The sequence below is a fragment of the Macaca fascicularis genome, chromosome 14 (assembly GCF_037993035.2).
Source record: "Macaca fascicularis isolate 582-1 chromosome 14, T2T-MFA8v1.1".
In the NCBI taxonomy this organism is placed as follows: Eukaryota; Metazoa; Chordata; class Mammalia; order Primates; family Cercopithecidae; genus Macaca; species Macaca fascicularis.
The window spans coordinates 43,465,537-43,477,641 of NC_088388.1; the positions used below are offsets into that span (position 1 = coordinate 43,465,537).

At 34.6% G+C, this 12,105-nt stretch overlaps 1 protein-coding gene across 17 annotated transcripts in view; it reads right to left on the reverse strand.

Annotated features, from left to right (window-relative positions):
• The window catches only part of ANO5 (anoctamin 5), a 100,015-nt gene that overhangs the window by 72,487 nt on the left and 15,423 nt on the right, over nt 1-12,105 (reverse strand). For 10 of the 17 annotated variants that reach the window (XM_065528374.2, XM_045371614.3, XM_074012606.1 and 7 more), the window contains one exon: nt 2,084-2,134. In XM_065528374.2, coding sequence (XP_065384446.1) covers nt 2,084-2,134 — 51 coding nt within the window. The remainder of the gene's footprint in view (nt 1-2,083; nt 2,135-12,105) is intronic. The other 7 variants (XM_065528377.2, XM_015434973.4, XM_074012603.1 and 4 more) reach the window with 1 other exon arrangement.

Here is a 12,105-nt window from a genome sequence, read left to right on the forward strand (position 1 = left end):
AAAAAAAAATCAGGAAAGTCCCAATTGAAGGACATTCTACAAAACACCTGACCAGTACTCCTTGTCAAAGCTATGAAGGATATAAAAACCAAAAGTACATGAAACTGTCACAACCAAGAGGAGCCTGAGGAGACATGACTACTAAATGCAATGCTGCATCCTCAATGAGATATTGGAATAGGAAAAGGATCTTAGGGGAAAACTAAGGAAATCTGGATAAAGCATGAACTTTATTTGATAATAATGCACCAATATAGGTTTATTGTTACAAATGTACCATACTAATGTAAGATTCTAATAATAGGAGAAAATGAGTGTGGGGTATAAGAAACTCTGTTTATATTTTCTTTATAATAAAATATAAAACGATATTAAAATAAAGTATATTTTTAAAAAGAAGCCTACTGTTAAACAAATTACTATTTAATCAAAGACAATGTCAACATTAGTGAATCAAATACCATACATCATTTTAAAGTCATTTAGAATTTAAAAATTAAATTATATGTATTTAACATATTTGGGGAAAGTATCTGCAACTTCTGTCACAGGCAAGGAGATAACAATAAATATGTAAAGAGCTCCAAAAAAATCAAGAGTAAAAAGAAAACTCTGACAGCAAATGGACAAGATATATGAACAGAGTGATCTAGCAAAATAAATTTAAATGACCACTCAATGCAGAAAAAGATGAATATCTCACATATGTTGTGAGAAATGCAATTTTAAATGATACTAAGAACTGTGCTAAGTGAAATAGCTCCCAATAGCCATTATCTATCTCACTACCATGAGACAGGCAAGAATCTAGAAGTGTAACAACACACTGCTGATAGGGTTGTGGGAAACAGGCACTCTCATAGGTTTTTACAAACACAAAAGGCAGGGGAATTTGGCAACATACTTGAAAATTACAAATTACATATACCTTTATTCTCTGATAAATGAATTCCATGTAGAAAAATAAAATGACCAAAATATTATAAGACTAATTCCCAAGAGTATTCATTTTAGCAACATTTGTAATAGCATTGGAAAAATAAACCAAACAAAAATGGTAACTATTATATAAAAAGACTGAGAGGACAAAGAAGAAAGATTTCTCTGAAAACACTTTGTTTTATATTTTTAACCTAAGATAGATTTACCTTCAAGCTAGTAAAGTATGATCTTCAGGGCATCTTACTTGCATCTGCCCCTTCCAAGGTTTAGGAAGGACTCTAACAATGTGTTCTCATGATAAAATATTTTTGTCAATGTTTTAAAGTAAAATATTTTTCCATATGTTTCTTAAAGAGTGATACCAAAATTGTATAAGCTTTAGGCTCATCTAAATGTTATCTGATCTGTAGATTTCAACTTTGGAATCATGTAAAAATGCTTTATGTAGTTAAAAAAAAAAAGTAAAAATAAATTAAAAAAGAAAACAAACCAACAACATTTCAATTGTTTTAATTTGATCAATATCACAATCCTCATTCCAGAACACTAAAGATTAGTACCCTAGTGAAAAGCAAACTATCATCCTTGCTAAAATTATCAGTATAAGAATATAACTCTATTTCCCTATCTTCCCAAATGGAATTTTTTACTTACTAGGCAACTAATGAAAATGTTCGGGTCCCTTTACCAGCCTTTAAATTGACATTTAAGTTTGATTTTTAAATGAATTGTAATTTTTCATGATTATCTGCAGGCATGTACTTAGAGACAAGAAGAGTGATGCAATGGAGAAAGAATACTGAACTAAGCCTCAGAAACTTGAGTGCTAGTCAAGCATCAGCCTCTTAAACATATTGATAACACTGGTCAAGCCATTACACCTCTTAGACTCTTCATTTTCTCATAGAAAAAATAAAATCCAAGCAAAGTGTTATACTTAGTGTGTCATTCTTATTGATATGTCTGATGTGTTTTCCCCCTCAAAGAAACTGATTTTTTTTTCCTAAAGTAATACATTATCAAATACCATGTATGAGAGCATGTCAAATAACTGAACTGGAAAAGAGCATCACCATTGCAGACTACAAAAAATGCCCCATCTGTGTCCATGCAAGAAAGGATAGTACTGGTTGTTGCTTACCATTGTTTCTTCATTGATGAGAAAGCTGGTCTCTCTGCTGCTCAGGCTCTGCTAACAGTACCAGGGAAGATATAATGTTATTATTAATAGTGCAGGTGGAGCAAAGGGAACTTTTACATTTCAGTAACAAAAACTCTGTAATCTCTATGCAGAAACACTTAATCTGGAACCATGTTAAATCATATGCAAAACTGTAGGCATATATATATATATATGTATACATAGGCATGTGTGTCCATGTATGTGTCCTATGTATCTGTAAATGTGTCTGTGGGGCAGGGTGTGTTTGTCTGTGCAGTGAGGACAGACAGTGAGCTTCAGAGAGAAGCAGTATTTGGGAGGTAGCTTTCTCAAATCATAAAAAAAAATCAGATACAAGAAATGGTTAAGAACTACTACATTACTGAGAAATAACAAGGAGGTCTAATCTTTTTATGATGCTGCATCCTGAACAGGACCAACAGGAAGGGCAGAATTAATTGGCTATTTTACGCCCTTCAACAATTATTTGAAATCATTAAAGGGAATACCTTGGAAAATACACCATCAGGATTCTTAAGAATTTGAATTTATAACTCCTCCAAAAAAAGCCATACATGTATAAAAATACACATAAACCACTTATAATTAACACAATAGGGATGCCTCCCTCTGTGTATTGGGTAGATTCCCAATTCCTCAGGTTACATGATGGTCCACACACCACAGGACACAGACCTGAGATAACACCCAATCACTTCTCAGCAGTCTCTAGTGACAGGTAGATATGGAGAGACAGCAACTAACAGAAATGATTGGAAATTCATGTCCAGATTGGAATTCACTTACCTTATTCTTGGAAAAATCACAATCAGTATCTCATTACACCCAAATAATGCTGGGCAAATCAGTTTTCAAAATAGCAGATAAAATGTGCAACAGACATATTTAAAACATACTCAAAGAGAACCTTGGAAATATACCCAGTGCTACAAAAGTAAAGTAACAGAATGTGGCAAAAGGCAGTAATTTCTCTGTGTTCTTTAAAAGAGAATGAAAGATAATTTTGAAAACATACAATTTTCATACTACTATATTTAATGTAAATTACAAGATAATGCAATCTATTGTACTAAAGTAATACTGAAACGGTGGGGGGGGAGGGAGTGGGAAGACTGAGAATCTGTGAGTAAATACAGGCCTAAAATACAGTTATAATTAGAATCCACTTATATGTGATTATATCTACTTGTGGACCTTGAATGAATTCCACTAGCTTGTTTAAATACAACAGATAGCAAATGAAGTTAACAAGCATCTTGATCACTTAATTCTGAAATAGTGGCCTCTAAAAATACACTGTGCAGCTATATTTCTACTAAGACAATAAATAAATTTATTATAGCTTCATTTATATTGACTCCTGATAAGTTTTTCCAATTATCCTAGAGAAATGTTAGTTGTTTTGCTTACAGAAGGATAGAAGAAAACCATATATTCAAAAGCAACCAGGCTAGTCACTTTACAAGCTCTCCCTTTAGGAAAAATCTTTGCTCTGATTTCCAATCAAAAGACATCGTTATAACTTCACTTTGCAGAATGTAAAATAAAATAACTATTTTGCTGAGTATGTCATTGTCTCATTTCTTACCAAGCTTAGTCTTAAGCAAAACGAGAATCCTTGATGTACTTTCAGACACAATTCTTAAAACAGCATTCTTAAAGAAATATTAAACAGTGAATAAGGAGCTTTAGAATCAGATTACCTGTGTTCAGAATCCCAGCTTCAAAACATAGGAGATATAACAATAAAACAATTTATATAGTTTCAGTTTGCCTCATAACTTTTTTCTTCAATTATATAAAACCCATTAAATATGTATGTAAAACTGATTACATTTGTAAACTTGAGCAAGTTAACCTCTCCAAACCATAACTTCCATACAGTGAGATTAAATAATACAAGGGAAGTTCTCAATAAATTTTGGCTTTTTAAAATTAATGTTTGTTACTATTGAGTAATCATATAATAAGTATGTTAATAATGTGATACATGTTTAATTCACATGCATTTTCTGATTTCCAAAAAGACTGTAACAATGTCCAATGATGGACTCATACTAATTGTAAATCAGAGGTAAAACTAGAATAGCTCTTTAAATATTTAAGCAATCATGAAAGTACAGAAGACCCTTTCAAAGTATAAAATAATTTTGAAATAATGAACCTAGAATTCCTACATATTCTTCTGTCTTGTAAAAGCCTAAACATTCATAATATCTATAAATTTGTTGCTGGACAAAATCCATTGATTTCTAGTCAATTCTGCCTCAATCCAATAGTTGAATGAATATGCTATAATACTTATTTTTTTGAAAATTGCCTGCCTCCTGTCCATAGATGGGGTGAAAAACAAATGACTGCAATGTGTAGAGCCTGTTTTTATTGCATTTGAGTGTCAGAAAAAATATAATTTAGCATTGAGGAAAGCGAAATAAGTTGTATTCACTTTTTTTAACTTTTTATTTTGCAATAACTATAGCTTCACAGGAATTTGCCAAAATAATACACAGAGATCCCATGTAACCCCTACCCAGTCTCCTCCAATGGTTATTTTCATCTTACATAACCATAGTAAAATATAATAATCAGGAAGTTGACACGAGTAATGTGTCTGTATAGTTGAAAGTAATTTTGTCACATTGGTAAGTTTGGGTAAGACTCAGCCCTGTCAAGGTATAGAGCTATTTCATCCACAAAGATCTCCCTCATACCACCTTTTTAAATTTATGTCCATTTTCCTTCCCCTCAACATCCAAGTCCCTAGAAATCACTAATTTGTTCTCCATCTGTATACTGTCATTTCAGGAGTGTCATAAAAATGGAATCATAACATATGTGTTCCTTTAAGATTTTTTTTCCACTTAGCATAATGTCCTGGAGATCTATCCAAGTTGTGTTTATTAATAGTTCATTCCTTTTTACTGATGGGTAGTTTTACATGATACGATTGTGCCACACTTTAACTATTCACCTGCTATAGGACATTTAGGTTATTTCCAGTTTTGGCTACTACAAATAAAGCTGCTATGAATATCTGTGTTTAGGTTTTGCGGGTGAATATATTTTTACATTTCTGCCAGATAAATCCCCAAGAATATGATTACCTAACTGACATGAAAATTACAATTTAGGTTTTTAAGAAACTGCCCAACAGTTTTCCAGAATGACTGTATCACTTTATATTTCACCAGCAATGTATGAGAGATCTAGTTTCTTTGCACCCTTACCAGTAAGTTGTATTGTCACTATTTTATATTTTAGCTCTTCTAATAGGCATATACTGATATCTACTTAGATCTTATTTTGCATTTCTTAGTGGCTAGTGATATTGAAGTTCTTTTCATATGTTTATTTGCCATCATATTTCCTGTTTAGTGAAAGATCTCAACATGTTTTTTGCCCACTTTCTAATTGGGCAGATTTTTTGTGTAAAATATTTAAATTGTATGGGTTCTTTAAAAATCACAGATATAAGTCCTTTGTCTGATATAGGATATGCAAATATTTATCCCAGTCTGTAGCCTGTCTGCTCATCATCATAATAGGATCTTTCACAGAACAAGAATTCTTACATTTGATAAACTCCAATTTATCAATGCTTTTCGTTACTGTTTTTGTTTGCAGATATGAAATGACTACAAACTCTTCACCAAGACCTAATCTCCAAACAGTTTGATCCATTTTTTCTTCATAAAATTGTATAGTTTTATGTTTTACATTTAGTCTATGATCAATGTTGAATTAATTTTTGTATAAGTTATAAAATTAGGTTAAGTTCATAAGTTTGCCTACGAATATACAAATGTTCCAGCCTGTTTGTTCCATTGAATTGCTTTTGCATATTTGTCCAAAATCATTTGGCTGTACTTGTGTGGGACTATTTCTGGGATCTCTATTCTATTTCATTAATCTACATGCCTATCCTTCTCCAAATATCACACAGTCTTCATTAGACTGCAGCTAAAAAACAAGTCTTAAAATGAGATAGAGGGTTTTCTCCCACTTTCTTCTTTTTTTCACAATCATTTTCTCTTCTACTTCCTTTATATTTCCATAAAATTTTCTGAATAATCTTGCCTATGTCTATGAAATGTCATACAGACATTTTAACTTATATACCAATTTGAGTTTCCACATTCTTATTACTAGTATATAGAAATATAACTAATTTCTATATAATTTTCTCATTTATTACAACCTTCTTAAACTCAGTTGTAGGAAATTTTGTTTTTGTCTTTAATTTTGTAGATTTCTTGGGATTTTCTATGTATTTTGTCATGTCACCTGGAAATGGGGAGAGTTTTATTTGTCCCTTTCTGATCCGCATACCTTTCCTTTTATTTTCTTGTCTTATTGCAGTAACTGTCAGTACTATATTTAATGAGAAGGGTAAGTGAGGACATTTTGCCTTGTTCCTGATCTTAGGAAGAAAGTATTCAGTCTTTTACTATTAAGTATACTATTAGTGTAAGTGTTGTGTGGATGCCCCTTATCAGGTTAAAGTAGTTCCTCTCTATTATTGATTTTCTGAGAGTTTGTGTTTGTTTTTAATAAACGGAAGTTAAATTTTGACAATATAATTTTCTAATAAAATCACATGATTTTTATTCTTTAGCATTTGGTGAATTATGTCAATTGTTTTTCAAAAAAATGAATGGAGACCAGGCGCAGTAGCTCACGCCTGTAATCTCAGCACTTAGGGAGGCCAAGGTAGGTGGATCACTTGAGGTCAGGAGTTCGAGACCAGCCTGACTAATGTGGTGAAACCCCATCTCTACTAAAATTATAAATATTAGCCAGGTGTGGTGGAACCTGTAGTTCCAGCTTCTTGGGAGAGGAAGGAGAATCGCTTAAACCTGGGAGGTGGAGGTTGCAGTGAGCCAAGATCGCACCACTCCACTCCAGCCTGGGTGACAGAGCAAAACTCTGTCCCTTCCCACACACACACACAAATGAATGGAGCCTTACATCGATACAGTAAACCCCACCTGGCCATGTTGCATAATTATTTTTATATTACTGAATTTTATTTGCTAATATTTTACTAAGGATTTTTGTTTCTACATACATGAGAGATAAAATTTGTAGTTTTGTTTTTTTGTTTTGTTTTGTTTTGTTTTTAACTGTCTGTCTCTTTTGGTACCAAAGTAAAGTAGGGCTCTGACATGAATTGAGAAGCATCTATTTTTCTTCTATTTTCTGGAAGATATTGTATAAAATTAATGTTAATTCTTCTTTAAACATTTAGTAGAATTCTCCAATGAGACCATTTAAGCCTGGAGATGCCTTTTAGGAGAATTTAAAAATTACACATTCAGTTTACTTAGTAGCTACAGGGCTATTCAAATTATTGTTTTAATGTTGAGTGGATTATAGTAGTTTGTGCTTCTTGAGTAATTGGTCCATTTCATCTTAGTTGTCAAATTTATGTGTGTAGAGTTGTTAGTAGTATTCCTTTATTATCTTTTTGGTATCTACAGAGTCCATATTGATATGTCCTGTTTTATTCCTGATATTGGTTATGTATGTCCCAGCCCAACCCCTTTTCTGCCAGTCTGGCTAGAGGTTTGCCAATTTTATGTATCTTTCCAAAGAAACAGCTTTTGGTTTCAATTATTGTCTCTAATACTTTCTGGTTTTCAATTGCTTTTATTATTATTTCCTTATTCTACTTGCTTTGGGCTTGTTTTGCTCTACTTTCCTATTTATTTATTTATTTATTTATTTAGAGACAGAGTTTCACTCTTGTTGCACAGGCTGGAGTGCAATGGCGTGATCTCAGCTCACTGCAACCACTGCCTCCTGGTTTCAAGTGATTCTCCTGCCTCAGCCTCTGGAGTAGCTTTGATTACAGGCATCTGCCACCATGCCTGGTTAATTTGTTATATTTTTAGTAGAGACAGGGTTTTAACATGTTGGACAGGCTGGTCTTGAACTCCTGACCTCAGGTGATCCACCCGCCTTGGCCTCCCGAAGTGCAGGGATTACAGGTGTAAGCCACCGCTCCCAGCCTCTATTTTCTTAAGTTGGAAGCTTATTACATATTTGAGACTTCTCCTCCTTACTAATATAAACATTTATTGCTACAAATTTCCTTCTCATTACTGCTTTGGCTACATCTTTCAAATGATGATATGTTCCAATTTCCCTTTTATTTAGTTCAATTTTATTTGTCCCCCACCCCTCTCCTTGAGAACTTCTTTGACCCTCTAGATTATTTAGAAGTTGTACATGCTCCTGTTACATTTCTAACTTTATTCTATTGTGATCAGAAAACATACTCTGTATGATTTCAATTCTTTCAAATTTGTTGAGGTTTGTTTTATGGCCCAGGATATAGTCTATCTTGGTATATAATATGGTTTGATTCTGTGTCCCAACCCTAATCTCATCTAGAATTGTAATACCCATGTGTCAGGAGAGGGACCTGGTAGGAGGTAATTGGATCATGGGGATGGTGTCCCCCATGCTTTTCTCATGATAGTGAGTGAGTCCTCATGAGATCTGATGGTTTAAAAGTGTGGCACTTCCTCCCTTGCTCTCTCTCTCTCTCCTTCTCTGTCATGGTAAAGACATGGTTGCTTCCCCTTCGCCATCTGCCATAATCGTGTTTCCTGAGGCCTTCCAATCATGCTCCCTGTTAGGCCTGTGGAACTGTGAGTCAATTAAACTTCTTTTATTCATAAATTAACCAGTCTCAGGTAGTTCTTTGTAGCAGTGTGAAAACAAATTAATACAGTATATATTCTTTCATCACTTGAAATATTCTACTGTTGTTAGGTGGAGTAGTCTATAAATATAAGTGATATCCTATTGGTTGATGATGTTGAGTTTATCCATGTCCTTGCTGGTTTTCTATTTAGTTGTTCCATCTATAGGGATACTGAGGTATCCAGTTATAATTAGTTATAATTACAGATTTTGTGTAATACTTCTTTCTTTTTTATTAGTTTTTGATTAACATATTATGATGCTGTTATTTTGTGCATGCTCCTTTAGTACTGGTATAGGTTCTTATTGGATAGACCCTTTTATCATAATTAACGTCCCACTATGTCCTGGTAATTTTATTTTCTCTAAAGTATTCTTTACATATATTAATGTAGCACTCCTTTATTATAATTAATGTTTGTATAAATTTATTGTGATAATGTAGTTTTTTTGATGCATTTATTATCATGTTTTTACTCCACTTTGCAAATCTGTCTTTTAATTGGTATCCTTAGACCATTTACATTTCATGACATTCCTGATGTATTAGGAATTAATTGTGCCATTTTATCTTTTTTGTTTTTGGTTTATTCCCTATGTCTATGTTTCTGTTTTATTTTTCAGGAATTTATGTGGGTTACTGGAACATTTTTTATAATTTTATTTGAGTACATTTCATTGTATAGTTTTTTAAATGGTTGCTCTTGATATTACATAATATATATATAAATTTATCACAGTCTAGATGTGTACATACTTTACTAGTCAACTGAAATAGAAAATCCTTAATTACCTTTACAACCCCAAAACTTCTTTGTTTATAATACACTTGTATTAAATATTTATCTGCATATATAGAGAACCACAACAGACAGTTAAATTTTTTAATTTGACTATAAAACAGTTTAGAAAACTGGGTGCCCTACATCCCAGCCACTCCAGCTCCAGCCATGGCTAAAAAGGGTGAACATACAACTCAGGCCATTGCATCAGGGGGTGCAAGCCCCAAGGCCTGGCAGCTTTCATGTGGTGCTGGCCCTGCAGGTGTGCAGAAGACAAGAGTTAAGCTCTGGGAGCCTCTGCCTAAATTTCAGAGGATTTATAAAAACACCTGGATGCCCCAGCAGAAGCCTGCTGCAGGAGCACAGTCCTCATGGAGAACCTCTACTAGGACAATGCAGAGGGGAAATGTGGGATTGGAGCCCTCACACAGTATCCACAATGGGACACTGTCTAATGGTGCTGTGTGAAGAGGACCACCACCCTCCAGATTCCAGACAGGTAAATCTACCCACAGCTTGCATCACGTGTCTGGAAATGCCACAGACACTCAAGGCCAGCCTATGAAAAGAGCCACAGGGGTTGTCCCTGCACAGCCATAGGAGCGGAGCTGCACAGGTCTGTGGGAACCCACCCCTTGCAACAGTATCCCCTGGATATGAGACAACGAGTCAAAGGAGATTTTGGAGCTTTAAGATTTAATGACTGCCCTACCTGGTTTTGAACTTGAAAAAGGCCTATGGCCCCTTTGTTTTGGCCAATTTCTCCCATTTTGAATGGGAACATTTACCCAATGCCTGTACCCTCATTGTATCTTGGAAGTAACTAACTTGCTTTTGCTTTTACAGGCTCACAGGCAGAAGGGACCTGCCTAGCCTCAGATGAGAGTTTGGACTTGGACTTTGGGTTAATGTTGGAATGAGTTAAGATTTTAGGGAACTACTGGGAAGTCACAATGGGTTTTGAAATTTGAAAAGAACATGAGATCTGAGAGGGACCACGGGCAGAATGATATGATTTGGCTCTGTGTCCCCACCCAAATCTCATCTCAAATTTTTATAATCCCATGTGTTGAGGGAGGAATCTGGTGGGAGGTGATTAGATCATGCAGGCAGTGCCAGTTTCCTGTGCACACTGTCTCTCTCTCCTGCTGCCTGGTGAAGAAGGTGCCTCCTTCCCCTTTGCTTTCTGCCATGATTATGTGTTTCCTAAGGAACCATGAGTTAATTAAACCCCTTTCCTTGATAAATTACCCAGTGTTAGGTAGCATCTTTTAGCAGTATTAAAACAGACTAATACAGCTATAGAATTCTGGATTGATATTTTTGGGGGGCATTGGAAAAATTTCGTACAACTTCTTTAGCCAGTCTAGTTTATGACAAAAAATCTGCTATCATTTTAATTATGTTTCCCCTATAGTTAAAGTGATGTGCCTCTCTCACTACCTTCAAGATTGGTTCATTTTCTAGTATTCAAAACTAGTTTTAGTTTGATTCATGTGAATTTCTGAATTTCTTTGAGTTTATCCTGATTACGGTTCCTTCAGCTTTTTGAATCTGTAAGTTTATATCTTTTGACAAATAAATGTTATCCTGGTTTTTTTTTTGTTTGTTTATTTGTTATTGTTTTTTGGTTTTTTTAGCTCCCTCTCTTCCTCCTCTCTTAGCACTCCAATGAGACAAATGTGGGATCTTTTGTTACAGTCCCACAGGTCCCTGAGACTCTGTTCATTTTATTTTCTCAATCTATTTCTCTATGCAATTTGGATTGGGTAATTTCTACCTTTTTATCTTCAAATTCAATGATTCTACCTCTAGCAGCTCCATTTAGCTGAGATTTTTTTTTAAGTTATTCTATTTTTCAATTCTAAAAATGTCCATCTTGTTCTTCTTTGTAACTTCTGTTTTTTGCTGTCACCTCATCATTGGCCCTGTTTACTGTCTTTTCCTATTCATATAGAGATTTTTCTAGTTCTTAGTATTATGAGTGATTTTCTCCAGAAATGTGAACTTTTAGGTATGATGAGACTCTGGATGTTATTTAAATCTTCTGTTTTAGCAAGGCTTCTCTGACACCACTCTGTTACAGAGTTAAGCAGGGTGATGCCTCACTACACAGTGGAGGTAGAAGTCCAGATTCCTCTCTCTGCCTCTGTGTAGAGTATTGAGTATTGATGAAATGAGTATTGAGGAGTATTGATGAAATGAGTACTGATGAAAGGATTCTCATTGTTGCTGGGTGGGGGTGGAAGTTCAAACTTATCACTAGACCTTCAATGATCCCAATCTTGCTGAGAAAGGCAAGAGTACCTCATTACTGCTCCCAAGTGACCTCTATCATCTCCACACCATGGTAGAGTGTGGGGTGGAAGCGACTTCTTTACCTCCAGGTGGTGGTGAAATTCCTGAGTCTCCATCAGGCCACCTCTGTCACCACCCCATCAGAGAAGGGTTGTGGCATCTTAGTACCACTTGTGATAGTAGAAGTTC